General features: G+C 39.4%; 1 protein-coding gene across 7 annotated transcripts in view; it reads right to left on the reverse strand.

The window, feature by feature from the left end:
* LOC139353985 (tyrosine-protein phosphatase non-receptor type 21-like) overlaps positions 1-18,598 on the reverse strand; it is a 358,621-nt gene that overhangs the window by 80,735 nt on the left and 259,288 nt on the right. For 2 of the 7 annotated variants that reach the window (XR_011605043.1, XR_011605044.1), the window contains exon 6: positions 3,860-4,189. The exons of 3 other annotated variants lie outside the window; for them this stretch is intronic. Coding sequence is in view for 2 of the 4 variants with exons in the window: in XM_070998184.1 (XP_070854285.1) it covers positions 10,260-10,511 (252 nt within the window). In the remaining 2 variants the exon portion in view is untranslated. Of the gene's footprint in view, positions 1-3,859; positions 4,190-9,894; positions 9,990-10,244; positions 10,512-18,598 lie in introns of those variants that run through there. 2 more of the 7 variants (XM_070998185.1, XM_070998184.1) reach the window with 2 other exon arrangements.

The following is an 18,598-nucleotide window of genomic DNA, read 5'->3' on the forward strand; positions in this document are numbered from 1 at the left end:
TAGATATTATTAAAATGCTTCTCTCACAAATTGTACCCTTTGGAATTGGATAGCAGGGACTCCCGATCATGATGATTTGATAACGGTCCAAAATAAAATTGACGATTTAATCCAAAACAATAACAATCAATTTGTTATTAATTCTAAATTATTTAAAGAAATAAAAACCCTATCTGATAATCTTCAAACAGTTCTTTCAAACCAAGAATTTCCATTCAGAAAACACCGTCTTCGCTTACTCACTTACGATCTGATGAACTTAATGGATACAATTACATTAGCAAAAATAGATGTTTTCAACACTAAAATTCTGAACGCTGAAGAAATCCAAGAAATATATAAACACGAACAGAAACCTGTAGTAATTACTGACATATTAGATATATCAAAATTTAAAATCGCCATACACCAAGAATTAATTGTTATATATACAAAATACCCCATCATAACAAACCGTTGCGTAGTGTATAACGCAAGATCCATCTCACACAATGATGGAAAACTGTTAATTGATAATCATGTCGCTAAATGTAACAATAGATATTATGTAATTTTTAATTTTAATACAGAAATATTTAATAATGATGGCACTTTAAGTCCAGAAAATACTTGTTTTACTAAGCTACTAAATGGAGAAAAATCCCCTTGTAATAAAATCAGGGAATGTAATAAAAAAATTTATGTAATCCGAGAAGGAACCATTTTTATAAATGGTTATAATACTGTTAATGATACTCATTTAAATGGGTAATTTTTAATTTTTTTAATTCAAATAAAACAAACACAAATTCCAATAACGTTAATACTGATTATATTAACTTTAATATATGTAATTATCACGCTTGTATTTAAATTCAAAAAATATCTAATATTTAAACCACTGCAAGTTCATATTGAAATAACCCCCTAAAATAATATGTCCGAAAATGAAAATACCACTGAGGATGAAATTATAGTCGAATTGACAAATCATCTAAATTCAGTTTATCCGACACTTCCAATGAATCGGGACGATTCAATTTAGAAGGGGGAGAGTTATCCAGCTCATGATCCCAGCCTCCTTACCGAATTTGCACATCCAGAAGGAATCAAGGTACACTATCAACTCTTTCCCTAAATAAAGTTTTTTATTGTAAACCTATAGCCAAACCTAGCCAAACGGATCGCCGCGGGCCGCGCTTTACGATCCCCTTGTGTCATCGTCGTTTTGGTGCACATATTTATATATATAGTGACATATCCATAGCACCACGTATTCCTATGTACATGCCCTTCAGTTCTGCAGTAGGGACGCAGTGACATGGCTCAAGGCAAAAAGCTTTTTTGTTTTTTTTTGTGCCTAAACCGCTGTGCCGCTGTTGACGTCAGCAGAGAAGTCGGCACAGCGTAGAAGACTGCCTACGAAAACGATCGTGCAACAAAAAGAGGCAGATATTCGGAAGATCCCTCTCTTTCCTTGTCGTATAATCTGCGTGCATTCGGCGCTCTCAGAGACAAATTTCGGTCGGACCTTTTTTTTTTTTTCGTCTCTCCATTATGTACGGATAGCGACTAACATTTCGGCGGAAAAATTTTCGTGACACAGCGACATGTGAATGCCCTAATATTTTAGGAGCATTATTGTATATCGAAAAAAAATCAAATAATATTATTTTATCAAAGTAAATTATTTGATTATAGTAAAATTAAGCAAATTGAATTTGCCTTTAATGTTATGCTTACGTAATATACAATAATATTATAATATAATTTTTTAGTTAAGTTATAGAAATTTAGTACGTTATATTTGATTTAAATATTTAAAACATTTTAATATTACCATTTTTAGAAAATTCGTATTGTAAATTTTTCTTAAGAAGTAAAAATTATACAGTCGGATATTTTTCGCTTTGGAAAGGGCACGCCCCTACGGCAAAGAGAAAACAAAAGAAATCAAGTAAACGGGTGAGAGGAAGACTTGGTTCATACTGTTTGAGTTATTGAAAGGGAAGCAAGTCATTTAAATTGTGCGCAGCAGACTTACTTTTTTCGTTTTTTAAAGTGAAAATAATAAAGTCAGGTAAGTCTTACATTAAGTTTAAGATGTTTTGCATTAATCTTAGTTTAAATTATTAAGGTATTCAATGAGTTCCGTTAGCCGAAAGTGGATGATGAAATGTTTTGCGCCAATAAAAATCCTGCAAAGGGTGAAACACAGCTCTAAAAGATAAATATGCAAATATACAAATAAAACGCATTTTTTTTAAATATGCCCATACATTTTTTCAGGAGCGTTGGCCAAGGATTCGGAGGAACCGGACAGAGGTCTAAGGAAGGCGATGACCAATGTAAAAAGCCAAATTAACGTAACATAAAACTAGGCTTACTAACAGAAAACCTAAATAACACTATTTAATTAAAATAAATTTAAAAGTAAATAAAAATGTATGTATTTTAAATTCTATATTTTCATAAGTGAAAACTCATGGGAAAAATTGTGATTTTCACAAGTGATTTTACTTGGGACGTGTCACCGGCACGTGACAGGCCATACGAAAATTGAATATAAGGAACAAGTGAAATCCCGTGGGACTTCGAAAAATTTTCTTTTGTATTTTCACTTGTGAAAATGCGGACATCCCATACAATGTTCTATATGGAGTGTCACTTGTTCCTCACTTGTGCAAGAGGACATGTCCAACGGGATTCACAAGGTAATTCACAAGTGAAACTTTTTTTTTTGTAACTGAAGGGAAGCCATCCCACCGATTGGGCTCCGGTGCTTTTCAGGGTTGACGGAGTGGAAGGAGGTTTAAATAATAAGAAGAGAGACAAGCCAAACGTGGCTATACTATTACAAACATATCAATGGAAACTATAGAGGAAACCAACAGAGGTGGTAACTTTAATATTCAGCAGAATAAAATCTCAAACCATAATATACGGTATGCTGAATGCACGCCGTAAAAGGAGCAGGATCCCTTAGGAGCTCAGCAATAATAAAAATAACCTATCAATCTCAGTTTAAGTTTATACAAACGAACATACTTGTAGAAAAATAGCATTCTTAATAGACACAGGAGCTGATACATCAGTTATTAAAATAAATTCTGATGAATTTCTTTGATATCGACCAAAATTATATCACAAAAATATCAGGAATCGGAAAAGGATCACTAAGCTCATTAGGTTTAACATTTTTCGAAATGAGAACCTGTAACTTCATTACACCACATAACTTCCACATAGTAAAAAATAATTTTCTGATCTCAGATGACGGAATAATTGAAATAGACTTCATGAAAAAATTCAACAGCCAGTTAGATTTCAACACAGTAAGCGACAAGCAACGTTGGCCAATCAATTAAAATCCCAATCTTCCACAGCACAAGTAATAATGAGGTAGTCATACCATCACGTTGCGAAGTGATTCGCCAAACATACTTAATTACAAATTGCTAAAGAAAACCAAATCCTAATATTTAATCAGGAAGTAGGAGATGGTATATACATATGGAACTCCATTTCAAATTCAAAAAACGCATACATGCGAATATTACACACAACTGACAGCAGTAAAATTTTAAACATACAAGATATTAAATTCGAGTCATTAACTAATTACCAAATGGCAGATCATAATGATCTAAAAAGATCCGAAAAATTTTGATTATATTAAAAATAAATTTTCCCCCTGAACAAAAAGCTAATGACAGAATTACGTTTAAAATATACAGACATTTTGGATTGGAAACGGAACCAATTACAACAAAAATTCAATTATTATCAATTACAAATATTTAGAAAATAAAATAACTTCATATTACGTTATTTATCAAAAGGAGGTACCAATGTAAACATTGTGCTACAGTGTACTTACATAAACATAAAGTCCCAGCCGTTAAACTCAATTGGCCAACCGAAATACGATCAGCCAAACGCACTTTAAAGCCCGACATATGGGAAGTGCAAGTGTCAGCATATTTCCATGGCTTGACAACGCACACAAGCAATGCATGCATATACAATCTCTCTCGCGCTCTGGCTGTTACCAGCTTTATGTATGAGCATTGACATTCCTATGCACATGACCGCTGCTGGCCGTTGCCAATCTAACCGGCTGTAGTTTATCTCGGAGAGATCTGGCTTAGCAAATGCCGCCCAATGAGGAAGTATCCTGGAGTAAGCACGCCAAGGTCGTCAGGATTATCTGAAAGTGGTGCAAGAGGAAGGGAATTAATTATCTCCTGGATCTGGCATACCAGGGTGCGTAGCTCATCAAAACCGAGGATAGATGACCCCAACGATCGATGCAAATAGTGTTTAGCCATTTTTACGGCGGCTTCCCATAAACCTCCGAAGTGTAGAGAGCGAGGGGGAATAAAACGCTAATCAAAACCGCTTGCCAGGCAGTGATCATATACTCTCTTTTGGTGCTGCCTGGCATCCAAAGAGCTGACGCAACTCCTCGAGCTCGTTCTTCGCGCACAAAAATTGTCTGACCAAATGCAGCGTGGAGGTCCTCGAGCGGCAACGAAACCCTTAAGCGCACTTAGAAATGCCGCAATTGAAAGATCCTTGACGAGCTCCATCCTTACCGCTTTGGAGGCAAATCAAACGAAGACACTAATATAGCTCTTTTGTGATTCCTTGTTACGAACTTCTGGCTTGAAGTAAAAAGGTCCGCAATAATCCACACCAGTATCCGAAAAGGCGAGCGCTGCCTTTCGGCAGATCAGCCATGATATGTATAGAGTATGGATTTTCGAAGTGCACGCGATACTGCAACCAAACAAGTGCAAGCAGCAAAGTAGGTTATGATAGCTAAAGTTATTGGATGGTGCCTATTACTCCATGCTCATCTAGAAAAGGTGACAATGAAGAAAGGCTGCTTTAAGATTCCATCGCTTTTTTCTTTTGTAGTGCTTTGTACTCAGATACCAATTGTGCCTTCTGAACTGTTCGAATTAGTATATCAGTACCTCGGCGAACATTTTCCACAGTAATGTTAGGCGATCTAAACCTGTTAATAAATTTGTATACGTATCCAAAAATTCGTTGCATTGATCCAAAAGAGTTTATGTATTTGAATCCAAGGGACATTTCTGAACAGTCGGAGTCCAGCAGCACGCTGTCTCCAACGATTGCGGCAAACTTTCATTCCGTTGCAACTTGTCTCTCCATAGCCTTTGTAAGATTGATTTGGCCTTTGTTATAGTGGGACCGACTAAACCAAGTGGATCGTAGCACCATGCTATTTTTGACAAAACTGAGCATTTTGCATTTTTGCATGAGCGTATGCTTTTCAGAACCATTATGACGAGCAAAAGTGAACAAAAACCTATCTCGATGTGGCTCCCAAACTAGTCCAAGAGTTTTTGTTATGTTCATTCCATCAACAAATTTAAAAAGCCCTTCCCTTTCTGATTTGGGAATATGACGCAAAACCCTCGAAAAAGCCCAAGCTTAAGAAGACTGGTAGTCTAATGAATAGCTTCTAAGACTTCTGGGACAGAATTGCCTTCAGAAATCATATCGTGGAGCCTAATGGGTAGGAATCAGCTTCGTCAACTGCTAGCTGGCGCATCGCTCGCATAGCTAGAAACGATGCTGGCTTGGTCCCGTATGTTACTGTGTATAATTTGAATGCCTAAATATCGTGGGTCGGGGAATCGCGCCAAAGGATACACTGAAGCATGAGGTACAACGCTTACACACCGGTACATTTTGCAAATGTCGCTTGTAAGAGCCACGGGAAATGCGCGATACCGAATGAGAACATCGAACAGACTGGCTTGGTTTGTATGTACCGATAAAAGAAGTTCATTCAACGAGAACCCAGATGTACTATTTGCCGAGCCATCAAGTAATAACCTCAACTTAGTGGACGTGATATCTTCTTTAAAAATGCAATGGAAGGAAGTATTTACATAAATGGAACTCCGAACTAGGCGCTATCGAAATGTGCTTGAGGTCTAGATACTCCCTTATAAATGCAGAGGTGGCAACTTTTTTGTGAGGATTCCTATTAAATTTCCGCTCGAGGTTTTCCAAACGCCTTTTGGCTTGCAAGTAAGACTCACCCAACAATGCAAGGTCACTTCAGATTGAAGACGAATATAATTCCTTTTAAAATGCTCTTCGCACTGGAGCTCCTCCTTTGACATCCTTGAATTTGGCTCAGTGACGTGTTCTATTTCCCAAAACCGAACTACGAGCTCGTCTAATAAAATGCCACCGCGCTGTGGTAAGCGATCATTTGCGATGAATGACGAATGTTCTAGGACCTGCTGCCCACCACCAGACAACATCCAACCTAGATGGGTTTTTAACTGAATCTGATCAACACATAGCAACTCGAAGAACAAACTAGCGCCTATCAGTAGATCAATGCGCTGCGACACGAAGATGAAGGGATCAGCGAGATGTACGTTCGACGGGATATTCCACGAGTCAGTGCCAAGTGCGTGAATAGGTTGTTGATCAGTTATTCTCGAAGTTATGATGGCCTGAATGCTATTTGTAAAGTTTGATATACGGGACTTTACGACGAGTTCAACTGAGTATCCTTTTGTTAAAGAGCTATAGTGCCCAAAACCAGTTATTGCGGTCAACGATTTGTTTCTTATAAGTTGAAGTTGATTGGCGAAGCTAGTTGTAATTTAATGAACTTGAGATCCTGAGTCCAACAGCGTGCGACAGGGTACGTAAGTGCCTGCGCGGTTCTTAATTAGGACAACGGCGGTTGCGAGAAGCACCGGCTCAATCGAATGTTGAGATACAAGGGAATGCGAGGCTGACTGCGAGGCGGATGGCGAGACGGACAGTGAGACTGATGGAAAGGCAAATGACGAGACGGCCAGAATGAAACCACGTTGAGGAATCATATGACTTGAACCTGGTGTTTGATTTTCCGATGGACAATGCTCCTGAACTGATTGTCTATAATGGAGAAGAGTGTGATGCTTCAATTGACAGGCATGGCATGAGGGTCCCCTTTTAGACAGTTAATGCATAATGACAACTTTATCGCTTTTTTGTGGTGAGCCCTGGGCGATAAACTCACAAAACGGGCCATTGATCATGATGCGACAACATACGCATGACGCCGATTCAGCTATAGTTGCAAATGCTTTACTTTGATTTGTACTCACGGCCCTTCCAGACTGCCTAATTTGCCACGGATTGCCTTGCATAGCATGCTCAACATTTTCCATTGTACGACATCTACTTTCCAAAAAGGTGGACACGATGGTAGCTCCTGATTTGATGACAATTCTTCTTGCTTGGCTTGCGTGGCTTTGTCGAGTTTCTGAAGTAAGGCGTGGTCCAGAACGCACACAAAAATGTTCTACTTAATGCCAAGAGAATCCATTGCCCGAAGATGTGAGGTTTTGTGTTCCGTGTAAGCCCGCAACCTTGCAACCGAAAACTCCACTCGCTCGAATCCAAATATTACTCATATATGAGCCTGTATAATATGACGTTTATTGTCAAATCGTTTCTTTAGAATATCCAATGCAACTTGGTATTAGCATCCTTAATGTGCCAGATTAACAGGAGACCAAATATTAAATCTTTTAGAATGAAGTCAACTCTGCTACAATCAGTGTAAACCCCGAAGTTTCAATTAAGGCAAGCGGAATATATTGGACAGCACCATAAATGACGGCGCGTCAGCAGCGTTCGATCCCATCGTTGGTTGTCTGCCGAGCTCTCTCAGCAAAGTAGATCTAACGGTTATTAATTTGGATTCCAGCTTGATTGATATTTCGGAGGCTATGGAATTAAAATCCTGTAGATTGACCGATGCCAAAATAAGACTACAACTTGTTGAGGGATTCCAGGTGAACTTTCAAATCATACTCATCCATCAAGAACTGCCTTAAGTCAATTTGCGAGCATAGGGACTCAAGTCTATTGAATATAGCACTGATATTGAATTTAAGAAATTCAGCTATAGATGGTTACCGAGAAGTGTTAACAACTTCTCCCAAAGCTTCTCCTTGCGTTGCTGATGTCGCTCTTGGGATACCGGATCCGCCACCCTGAGTTGGACTATTCTCATCAGCCATTTATTTTAAAATTTATTAACTCAAGGCTCAATTGAGAAACACTAAAATCGAGAGTGAACTATTTTTGTATCCACTGATGTGCTGCTGAGCTTTTAAAGTTCAGTTAAAGCACTTTCAAGGCCATTTTCTTTTTCAATACGGTTTTTTCGAATTTTCCAAGTGTCTTCCAATTTTAAAGCGATCATCTTAACGTAAACTAACATTTCTCAATGTTTACTTCTGATCAATTTAACGTAAACCCATTAAATTCATTACTTCATACATCAAAACTTATTTAAGAAGCTAACGTAAATTTGTGTGCTTTTACTCGGTCGCGAGTGAATGCTGAATGACCGCTGCCGGGGTTTGATGCTGGCTGGTTGTGCGCACTTTGCTAAGAACCCATTTTAAAGTAATTATACCCGTTACTCGTAGAGTAAAAGGGTATACTTGATTCGTCGGAAAGTATCTAACAGGCAGAAGGAAGCGTTTCCGACCCCATAAAATATATATATTCTTGATCAGGATCACTAGCCGAGTCGATCTAGCCATGTCCGTCTGTCTGTCCGTCCGGATGAACGCTTAGATCTCGGTAACTATAAGAGCTAGGCTATTGAGATTTGGTGTGCAGATTCCTGAGCTTCTTACGCAGCGCAAGTTTGTTTCAGTAGAGTGCCACGCCCACTCTAACGCCCACAAGCCGCCCAAAACTGTGGCTCCTACAGTGTGATGTTAGAATAAAAACTTTAACTGAAATGTATTGTTCTAACGCCCACAAACCGCACAAGCCTGTGGCGCCCACAATTTTCATGCTAGATAAAACATTTTAACTAAAATGTATTGGTCCCGTCAATACCTATCGATTTATCCAAAAAAAAGAAAATTGCCACGCCCACTCTAACGCCCATAACACTTAAATCTGTCTACCGCCGGTAGGTGGCGCATTTCAATCTCGCTTTGCTGCTTGCATATCTCCATTTCCCTTTGGTCCCATTAGCTGAGTAACGGGTATCTGATAGTCGAGGTACTCGACTATAGCGTTATTCCTTGTTTTTGTCTGTATCAGCTGAAAAAAATAATTGAATGAATTCGACTGTGTCGTATAAACACAGCCAGTTCTTATATCACGCATTTGAGATAGATGCATATCTTTTAGGATACTATACCCTAATCTTACTCACACATGAAAACAAACATACACCCACACCATATAAGCAAAATACAAATAAAATATTAAAAAGTGTTAACCATATGTGTATATGATTGTTTTTATACCCGTTCCTCGAAGAGTAAAAGGGTAAACTCGATTCGTCGGAAAGTATGTAAAAGGTTGTCGACCCCAAAAAGTATTTATATTGTTGATCAGGATCACTAGCGTCGATCTGTCTGTCCGACTGACCGTATGAACGGTGAGATTTCGGAAATTATCAGGGGTGTCACAGAAATCCCTTCCAACCGAATATCCCCCGAAAAGCAAATCTCGGTTTCTAAATCCCCCGTACTTTGAAACACGTTTTGATAAAATAAAACAACTTAAAAAAAATGGTTGCAAAGAACAAAAATGTATTTAAGACAACATTAATAAAATCTATGAACTATCTGCATACTACAATTTTTATATTTACTTCGGGTTATATTTAAAAATAGTCATTTTATAAACCGTCTTGAAAAAACTAGCTGAAAAAAACGTCTGCAAACCGTCCAGCCTGACAGTGGTAACAATTGCTCGAACTTTAAAATACCAAATTTTGGAGTAGTTATCGAAATGTTTTGTTAACGAATTATTTATATTACGATACTTATTATTGTACTAAAAAATAAAACCTATTTCTGGTAAAAATTTCATGTTAAAACAAGTTGTAGTTATTGAGAAAAATTATAAAAACATGCCGCCTTTGCAAAAAGGTGGCAGCACTGACTTGAAAAATTTCCATTTTTTGCCGGATAAGAAGCCGGCTATGAAGAAGAAGAAAACATGTAAGTAAAAGTAAAAAATGTTTATGTATTATTAATTATTACTAATAAACGTTGCTAATTTTCAGGGGTAAACATAGGTCAGCAGCACAAGACGCCATATTTTTCGATTCATTCGTGCAGATGGCATTTTGGTTTGCTTTTAAAATTCTTGACAATTTACAAATGTAAATAAACCAATTCAGCAGCCGCAAGCAGCTGTTCAGGGCTGCAGTTTGTAGCGTGGTAAGCAATTCAATTTTTAATTTTTTTTTATTTTGTACAATATGCGCTTTGAACAAGTATTCTTTTTGTAATTTTGCAAAACAAGCATAAATTGAGTTTTGGAAAATGGTCAAAATAAGTCAAGTAAAATTCGATAATAATTCTATATTCGATATTTTTAGTGTATGTATCAGGCCCTGGTAATTTTTCGGTAATCAAATTTCTGTGACACCTACGGTTTTGATGGTCCCCAAATCCGTCGCCGGTTTCTGTGACTCCCTTGATAATGTGAGCGATGGGCTGGAAAAATATCGATAGTAGGAAGCTTGACTAAAATTAAAAGTATCCATTTGGATCAAATCATTAAGGAAAGTATAAAGAACTCTTTAAGAAAAGAAGAAGAAAGTGAAGTGTGTAGTCGAGATTTTTATCAGGCTTCGAGAAAAGTTTCGCTTCTTAAGACACCCGCACCATAAAAAACACAAACTTACGGCCAAACGTCGACGCTGTGCTCACTGACCGCAGAAAACATGGAGGATCCGCAGTGGACCAGCGTACCTCACGAGAATCAGCATTTAGTTTTGCAGAAAGCTGAACTCGGTGAAAGGCAGAAAAGCGCGGATGAGTTGAATTTGCGTGGAAAGAAGTAAACAAGACTAGAGGTGGCAACCATCAGCTGATCGCAGCCGCAGTGAGTTGTCTAACACTCAGCGAGAACGTTGAACATATCGGGTAGCGGCCACCACGGAAGGGAGCAAGGTACCTTTTTATTAAAATAGAGCATACTGCTAGGCGAGTAAATAAAAGGTGTTATTAGTCATGTCGAGTTCGGATGAAAAAGATAACTACTTATCACCGGTGCAGGCATCACAAAAGCGGAAGCTGGAGAATATGTCCCAAAACATTGCAGGTGGAACATCCTTGAAGGATCTGACATCAGCTATGTCAAAGCGGCTCGACATAAAGTTAAAAAATCTTCCAACTAAATCGGACGTCGAAGGTCTTAAACAAGAGCTGAAAAGCGATATTGGGGCTATTTCTCTGCAGGTCAAACAGATTACCGACGACAATGCGCGGCTCAAAGAAGAGGCTATAAGCCTTCGTAGAGAAGCTGATAAGAGAACCATAAATATGTTGCTAGAACAACAAAAGAAAAAAAAATGTAGTTGTAAAAGGTCTGAAGGTGGATAAGAACTGCAAATTGGTTGTTAAAACCCTGATTGAAGAGAAACTGCAATTAAAAAGTTCAAGGGTTTCCGATATGCGAAAGCTTAATAAGCGGGATGGCAAAATGATGGTTCCAGTGGAAAGTGAATCCCAAGGAGAAGCGGAGAATATATTGAAGAATGGCCATAAATTGCGTGGAAGTCAGATTTTCCTTGACAAGGATTTGACAGTGGGAAAACAGGCTTCTAGAGCTAAAAAAAGTTTCTTCTGGCCATTCGCAGGGAAACAAAAGTAAAAGTCCAAAACGACAGTATTAACGTAGACGGGAATTGGATGTCCTTTAATAATAATAAGGTGCTTATGTGGCAAGGAAAACCAGCTGAAACAAAATTAAAGGAAATATACAGAAACAGTTTGGAAATGTCTCACATTAATTATGCGTCCCTAAGCCAAAATTCGAAGTCAAAAAACTAAAAAGAAACAAAAATAAATGTAGTAGATGTAGTGGGTGCCCGCCATCCGAACTAGCGCAAGAGAACGAGCAAGTGGTAGAATGTTATTTGGAATAAAAAAAGAACTTCACGACCGGAATACAATCAGATTCATAAATGTAGATGAGACCAGTTTTATCCAACTGAGGACTGTAAAAAATGAAAACCTGCACCTGCTGCCAGTGTATATTAACTGCAATCATTGGGAAAGAGATTCTGGGAAGTTATATGAGGTTTTAAACCATGCTCGACTAAATAAAAGTGCACTGATCATAGGAGATTGTAATACAAGGCTGGGTGAAGCTCAACTTCATGGATTCGACCAACAGTTAGTCACAAGCTGCCTCAATGAAACCCGTAATGCCAAAGACAAAGTAACAAACGCCAATGGCCGGCACCTAATGGACTTGATCAAGCTGTTTGGCTTCACGGTGGTCAATTGAAGGTCGGCAAGCGATCCTTTGGGCGATTACACTTTTATGAGAGGTGAAGCTCGGTCCATCATCGACCTATGTATGGCACGCGGTACATGAATAGAAACTATTAAGGACTTCCAAGTGAGCAGTCAAATATTCTCTGACCATCTCCAGTTGGAAGTTACAGTCATCCTCTGCACAACATCGGACGCAAGCACAGCGCCGCTTGGACTTCTACCAAGTTTGATTTAGCGAAATCGAGAGAGTGAAAACTATAGGACAAAGTTGGACCGAAACCTGGCAACAAATTGTGTGGCAGATTCGATAACCCCTGACGAAATTAAAGGATTTCTTACAGAGTGCATTACCAAAACCGTTAATAATCGAGGATGAAGAAAGCCCAGAGGTTTTAAGCAAGAGTGGTACACGGAGCAGTGTGGGGCAGCTCGAATACTTTCTTTTAACTTGCTAAGGCAGGCCAAATCAACAAACGCAGCAAGTACAGTGGTAATGTATCATAAAGCAAACGCCGCATACAAGTTAACTTGTCAAAACGCTCGGACGCAATTTTACATTAACATAGAGAGATCGTTGGATTCCATAACAGATAGCAGGGCATATTGGAGTACTATTAGGAAACTCAATGGAAACTCACTTGTAAAATCTCTGGAAGTTAAGACAGATGTTCTAGGAAAACATATCCGTGATCTTCTAGCGCCTCCAGACTGGACGCTATAGATGCACTTTGCAATGCCGTGGGTAAAGAACCATTTTTTAGATGGATGTGTGACAGGACTAGAAGTGGAAAATGTACTTTCAATGTTAAAAGAAAGAATAGCACCCGGGCCTGACAGAATACCATCGGAATTCATAAAGTACGCTACTCCTCAATTTAAAGCCAGCCTTGTCACTGCTTTCAATAAGTTCTTGGGATCAGAAAAAGACCCAAAGAGCTTTCAAAAAGCTATTATTTTTCCCATCTTTAAGAAAGGCGACCCGAAAGTGACATCTAACTACAGAGGAATCTCTTTTCAAAATGCGTTAGCTAAAGTCAGGTCTGGGGCATCTGACCTTATGAAGAAGTTTAAAGCCTTCTAAGATTGTTCTTAAAAAACTATTTCGTCTACCCAGATTTACTACGAACAGTATGCTATATCTTGAAACAGGACTGTCGCCGCTGCATATCCTTACAGCTGCAATGCATTTCAGGTATATCCAGAAAGTGGTAACCATGCCCAAACATAGGCTGTCTCGAATTCTAGCGAACTTTTTGATGCAGGAGCGTAAGCAATGGGTCATAGAATGGAAGACGCTTGTCGAGACCTACGGAGATAGGCTACAGTTAGGCGATCCTTCACAATGGTCGCAATGGGCGAAAAGTATTCTAGTACATATGGACGAAACCTATAGGACTCAGTTTAAAACGAAATCAAGGAGTAGCACAACTCGGATGACTCATAGGTCCCTTTATTATGATCTGGGACTTGATAACTATTTTACTGACGCTTTCACCGTTAAGAAGATCCGTACCATTTTCATGGCCAGAGGAGAAATCCTCCCACTAAGCTATATCCCAAACGTGACAGCCAGCGACACTGTGTGCCCGATCTGCAATATAAGGGAGCAGAAAAACGTCGTGCACTTTATACGACGCTGCCCCATTATACAAGAGATCCGCCTGCTGTATTTTGGTAAGGCACAGCTGCAACCGCGGGATGTATTCAATTTGCTGGATGGGCAATGTTGGTCAACTCTCTACAGCTACATCAACCAGGCTCTAGAGTACCGAAACAGTATTTTAAAAAAAATTTGGAAAGCTTTTAAACACTTCATATTATAAATCCAACACATAACTCAGCTCACCTAGTTGTTAAACTGATTGGTAGAACGATCTGATATCTGGGGAAGACCCGGGAAGTCAGGTGTAGTACACTGTGCAGTCTTGACACTGGGAAAGCGGAGATCGACATAATAACCAAGTTGATATATTTCATTTCCTTTTTTAATTCTTGTTTATATAAAAATTTGTGAACCTTTTAAATTGTACACTTAAAATGCCGTTTGTTCAATGATTTTTATAAATAAAGGATACTACTACTACTACTACTACTACTACTACTACTACTACTAAATAACTGTTTAAACAATAACCTATTTAAGAAATCACCTATTATTGTTTTGCCATCTTCATGTGCATATATGTCTATAAAGGTTTTTAACAACTGTTCTAGCTGGTTTATTGTACAACTCAATCCCAGAAATTGAGGTTAAGTTCACGAGAATGTATACAAAAAGCGCAATATTATTATTAACATTAATATTTTAATATTTTTTTTATTTTAGTTCTCAAAACTTTTAACTTTATACATATAAAAGTTAAAGTTTACTATCGAACAAAAATCTCGATATCAACACGATATCGAATGATATATCGATACAATTTAATGGTAGCCTCAGCTCTAGAAAGGGGCCACTCACTTTTGATCTGATCGCGTAGTGTCAAGTGTCAAAGTTATGTGAAAATGGGTGCCAAAAGTGACGCGAAGCTCGAAGAGTTTTTAATATAAACTATAAGATTAATTTTTATTATTATTATTTATACAGGCAAAATATTAAAAATTAAATATGTATATAGAACCATACCGCGAAAAGTACGAATTTTGTATAGTTTTTTCCGCTAAATACATATGTACTTATTTATGTGCATTCGTACATATTAACACGTTTTTGAGTGCTAAATAGAATTTTCGTTTTCTCTAAACATAAACACATCTGACAAAATACTACCATTTACCTGTATATGTATGCATGGGCATAGACGCTTACAGAAAGAAAAGGCACGCTTTTCATAGTTGTTCATTATAGTGATACTAAAAAAGTGTGACTTCGATTTCTCTAAACATACACATATATCCTGTCAAAACAGAACAAATTAAATACATAGACACATTCGCAAAAAAAAAGCACATGGCCGTCTTGACAGTGAATGCACCAAGTATTAGCAGGAGGAACGATAACAAGGGCACGGAAGCAGCCGGAGCGTCCAAGCGCGGCTCGAAGCTCGAGGATGAAGCCCCTTCAAGAAGGTGCATTAATATTTTACTTCAGACAAGTTGGAGACTCCCACCTGCAAAAAGAGCCCACGGAGTACACGAAATGCAAAGGCCCACTCCGAAACAGCGAGAGCAAGGTGCAACCCACAAGAGGAACATTCCAAAAACTGAGGCACCCGAGGAAAAACAGCCGCGGGAGGCAGCGCTGGAAAGGACGCGACCACCGCCTGCAGAAAGGCTGCTCCAAAAAAGCGGGCGCGAAAGCCTCACCTCCCGGACGCTCTTATAGTGGAAGCGAATGGCAAGACCTACAGTGAAGTCCTAGCTATGGTCACCCATAGGTACGACGGCAAGCTGCAAAACCTCGAGTAAACAAGGTCGGAGCTTAACAGAAGCGAGGACACCAGCACGGAGGCAATAAAAGAGAACGAAAACTCAGGATAGCTGAGAGAGAGAGGAGAGGTCTGGACACGTAAGCTGCCACGGTTGTGCGAAGCATTGCTTTGCGGCCGTACCACACAAATTCTACAATTTACGCCCATTTATATGTATATTTGTTAGTAGATGGAAGTCAATAAAAAAGGTATACAAAAAAAAAACATATGTTTAAAGTTTTGCGGGTTTTTATTTAACAAACTATACTACATTTTTAAAGTCATAAATTATTATTTTTGATCGCAATGGTTTATGAAAGCGTAACCATGTACTTTGCCAGTGTAATTATATATGTACATATATCCAGTGTACAACATTAATATTCGCTTTTTTTCAACTTCAAACGTGAATAAATGGTTTGAAACTAATAAAAAAAAAATATATAATGATGCAGAATTAAAGCTTTTTTATTACCTTTTCATAGATGTATATATATAAATTATTAGTATTTAAATTTAAAGGAGAAACATGCAAAAGCAAAAAAAAATCCGAATATTAATGTTACACACTGTATGCATGTACTTATTGAAGACTGAAATATAACAAATTAAATATTCTTAGATGCACAGATTCAATATGATGATTTAAAAAATATTTTAACTGAGTAAGATTTGAAAGAAGCCGTTCCAGCTTTGGGTCCTCGGTTGAGACTTCGAGAGAAGCTGCTATCTTGGAGAAAATCAAAATTAGGTAATTTCTGCAGTTTGAACAAGTATTAAATATTTTTGAATGCAGCTTGGACCACAAACATAACCAAATCACGGGAGACGCCGCCTAAATTGTATTGTTAGGCTAAGCAGGGGCTAGGCAAAAGCATGGGCACTTTATTGGCGGAGACCAATAAAGGGAGAGCTGTTTTGGATCAAGGAAAAAAACAGATGACTTTAAGCTAGGATATGTTCGGCCAAAGAGCCAGTGGTGGAGGGCGTCGAGCTGTCGTAGGTTGCGGATAGTGAGCGCCCTGGTTCTCCAGGGTAGCTATGAATAAGGACACGGCCCGGCTACCGCTAAACCCCCAACATTAAGCGTAAATAGATAACCCCGGACAGTCAGCGGGTACCTGCGCCGTAGCAGTACCAACGTCGCTCTTGTGCTGCCGCCTCCGACTATTTGTCACACTCACCCCCTTCCCACACGTAAAACCTACCTCTTCCCTACCCACACACCACTCATCTCACGCCGATCTAGACTAAGGTGTCACTCGTACCGTGCCAAGAGTCAATCTGGCTAGGAGCCCAAGTCAACAAATAATAAACGGTGAGCTCAGTCAGCCTTATCCGGATAGACCTGGCCTTTCTCCGCAGCTCGTGGGATTTAAGTATGGAGAAATTTAACAACAACAAAAACAAGGAAGAACGCTATAGTCGAGTACCTCGACTATCAGATACCCGTTACTCAGCTAAATAGAGATATGCAAGTATCAAAGCGAGATTAAAATGCGCCACCTACCGGCGGTATACAGATTTAAGCGTTATGGGCGTTAGAGTGGGCATGGCAAATTTTTTTTGGATCAAACGACAGGTATTGTCGACACATACATTTCATTTAAAATTTTTTATCTAGCATGAAAATTGTGGGCGTCACAGGCTTTCGCGGTTTGTGGGCGTTAGAGTGGGCGTGGCATATTCGCGTAACAAACTTGCGCTGCGTATAAGGCTACGGAATCTAAATCTGAAATCCCAATTCTCTATCTTTGATAGTCTCCGAGATATCCACGTTCATATTTACGGTTTTTTGAAGTTTGTGGGCGGTTTATGGGCGTTAGGGTGGGCGTGGCAAACTTTTTTTGGGTCAATCGATAGGTATTAATGAGAACATTACATTCAGTTAAAATTTTTATTCTAGCATCAAAACTGTAGGAGCCACGGTTTGTGGGCGTTAGAGTGGGCGTGGCACTCTACTGAAACAAACTTGCGCTGCGTAAGAAGCTCAGGAATCTGCACGCCAAATCTCAATAGCCTAGCTCCCATAGTTTCCGAGATCTCAGCGTTCATCCGGACAGACAGACGGACAGACGGACATGGCTAGATCGACTCGGCTTGTGATCCTGATCAAGAATATATATACTTTATGGGGTCGGAAACGCTTCCTTCTGCCTGTTACATACTTTCCGACGAATCTAGTATACCCTTTTACTCTACGAGTAACGGGTATAACAACAGCAACACCAAACAAGAGCCAGACACTCTTAAAAAGCCGGATGTCGCAACCAGCGAAGATAAGTCCATGTGACTTCAAACCCTGCCAGGGCCAGCGAACAACGCAGCCGTGTTAGGCCAAAAGACCAAAAATACCAGCCCAAGCCTCCCACCAGCGTAGGTGTGGCTAAGCAGCTAATCCAACCTAAGGGGAGCGCCAAAGCTGGTCTTGTGGTGAGCACCAGGCCCCAGGAGTTCAACAGGACACCACCTAACCAGGCAGGACCCCTGGAACGCAAGAAATCATACCGTATCCTCGAACGTCTGGCCACCACCGAAATTGGATTACCAGAAAATCCAAGAAGACATAGCCTGGGCAAAGGCGGTAATCCCAGACTTTGACATCGCTATGACCACCAGCAATAGCAACAAGCGAGAGAGGTCGATGGAAGCAGCGCAACCAGCGAGCAAAAAGGCCAAGACAACCAACTGCGGCACATGGTCGAGGTCCTTTGCGGAAGGTACAGGATCGGAATATCATTGGCGTCATCGACCAGAGCGATGAAGGCGGTAGGATACCTAGGAACCAATAGGGTCTGGTTAGACGGGCCCTTAAGTCAGTGGCCTTGAACGTACTAGATGAGAACCCAGGTCCTCCACCCGATTGCACAGATGCAGGGTGGTACC

Source organism: Drosophila suzukii (genome assembly GCF_043229965.1).
Source record: "Drosophila suzukii chromosome 2 unlocalized genomic scaffold, CBGP_Dsuzu_IsoJpt1.0 scf_2c, whole genome shotgun sequence".
In the NCBI taxonomy this organism is placed as follows: Eukaryota; Metazoa; Arthropoda; class Insecta; order Diptera; family Drosophilidae; genus Drosophila; species Drosophila suzukii.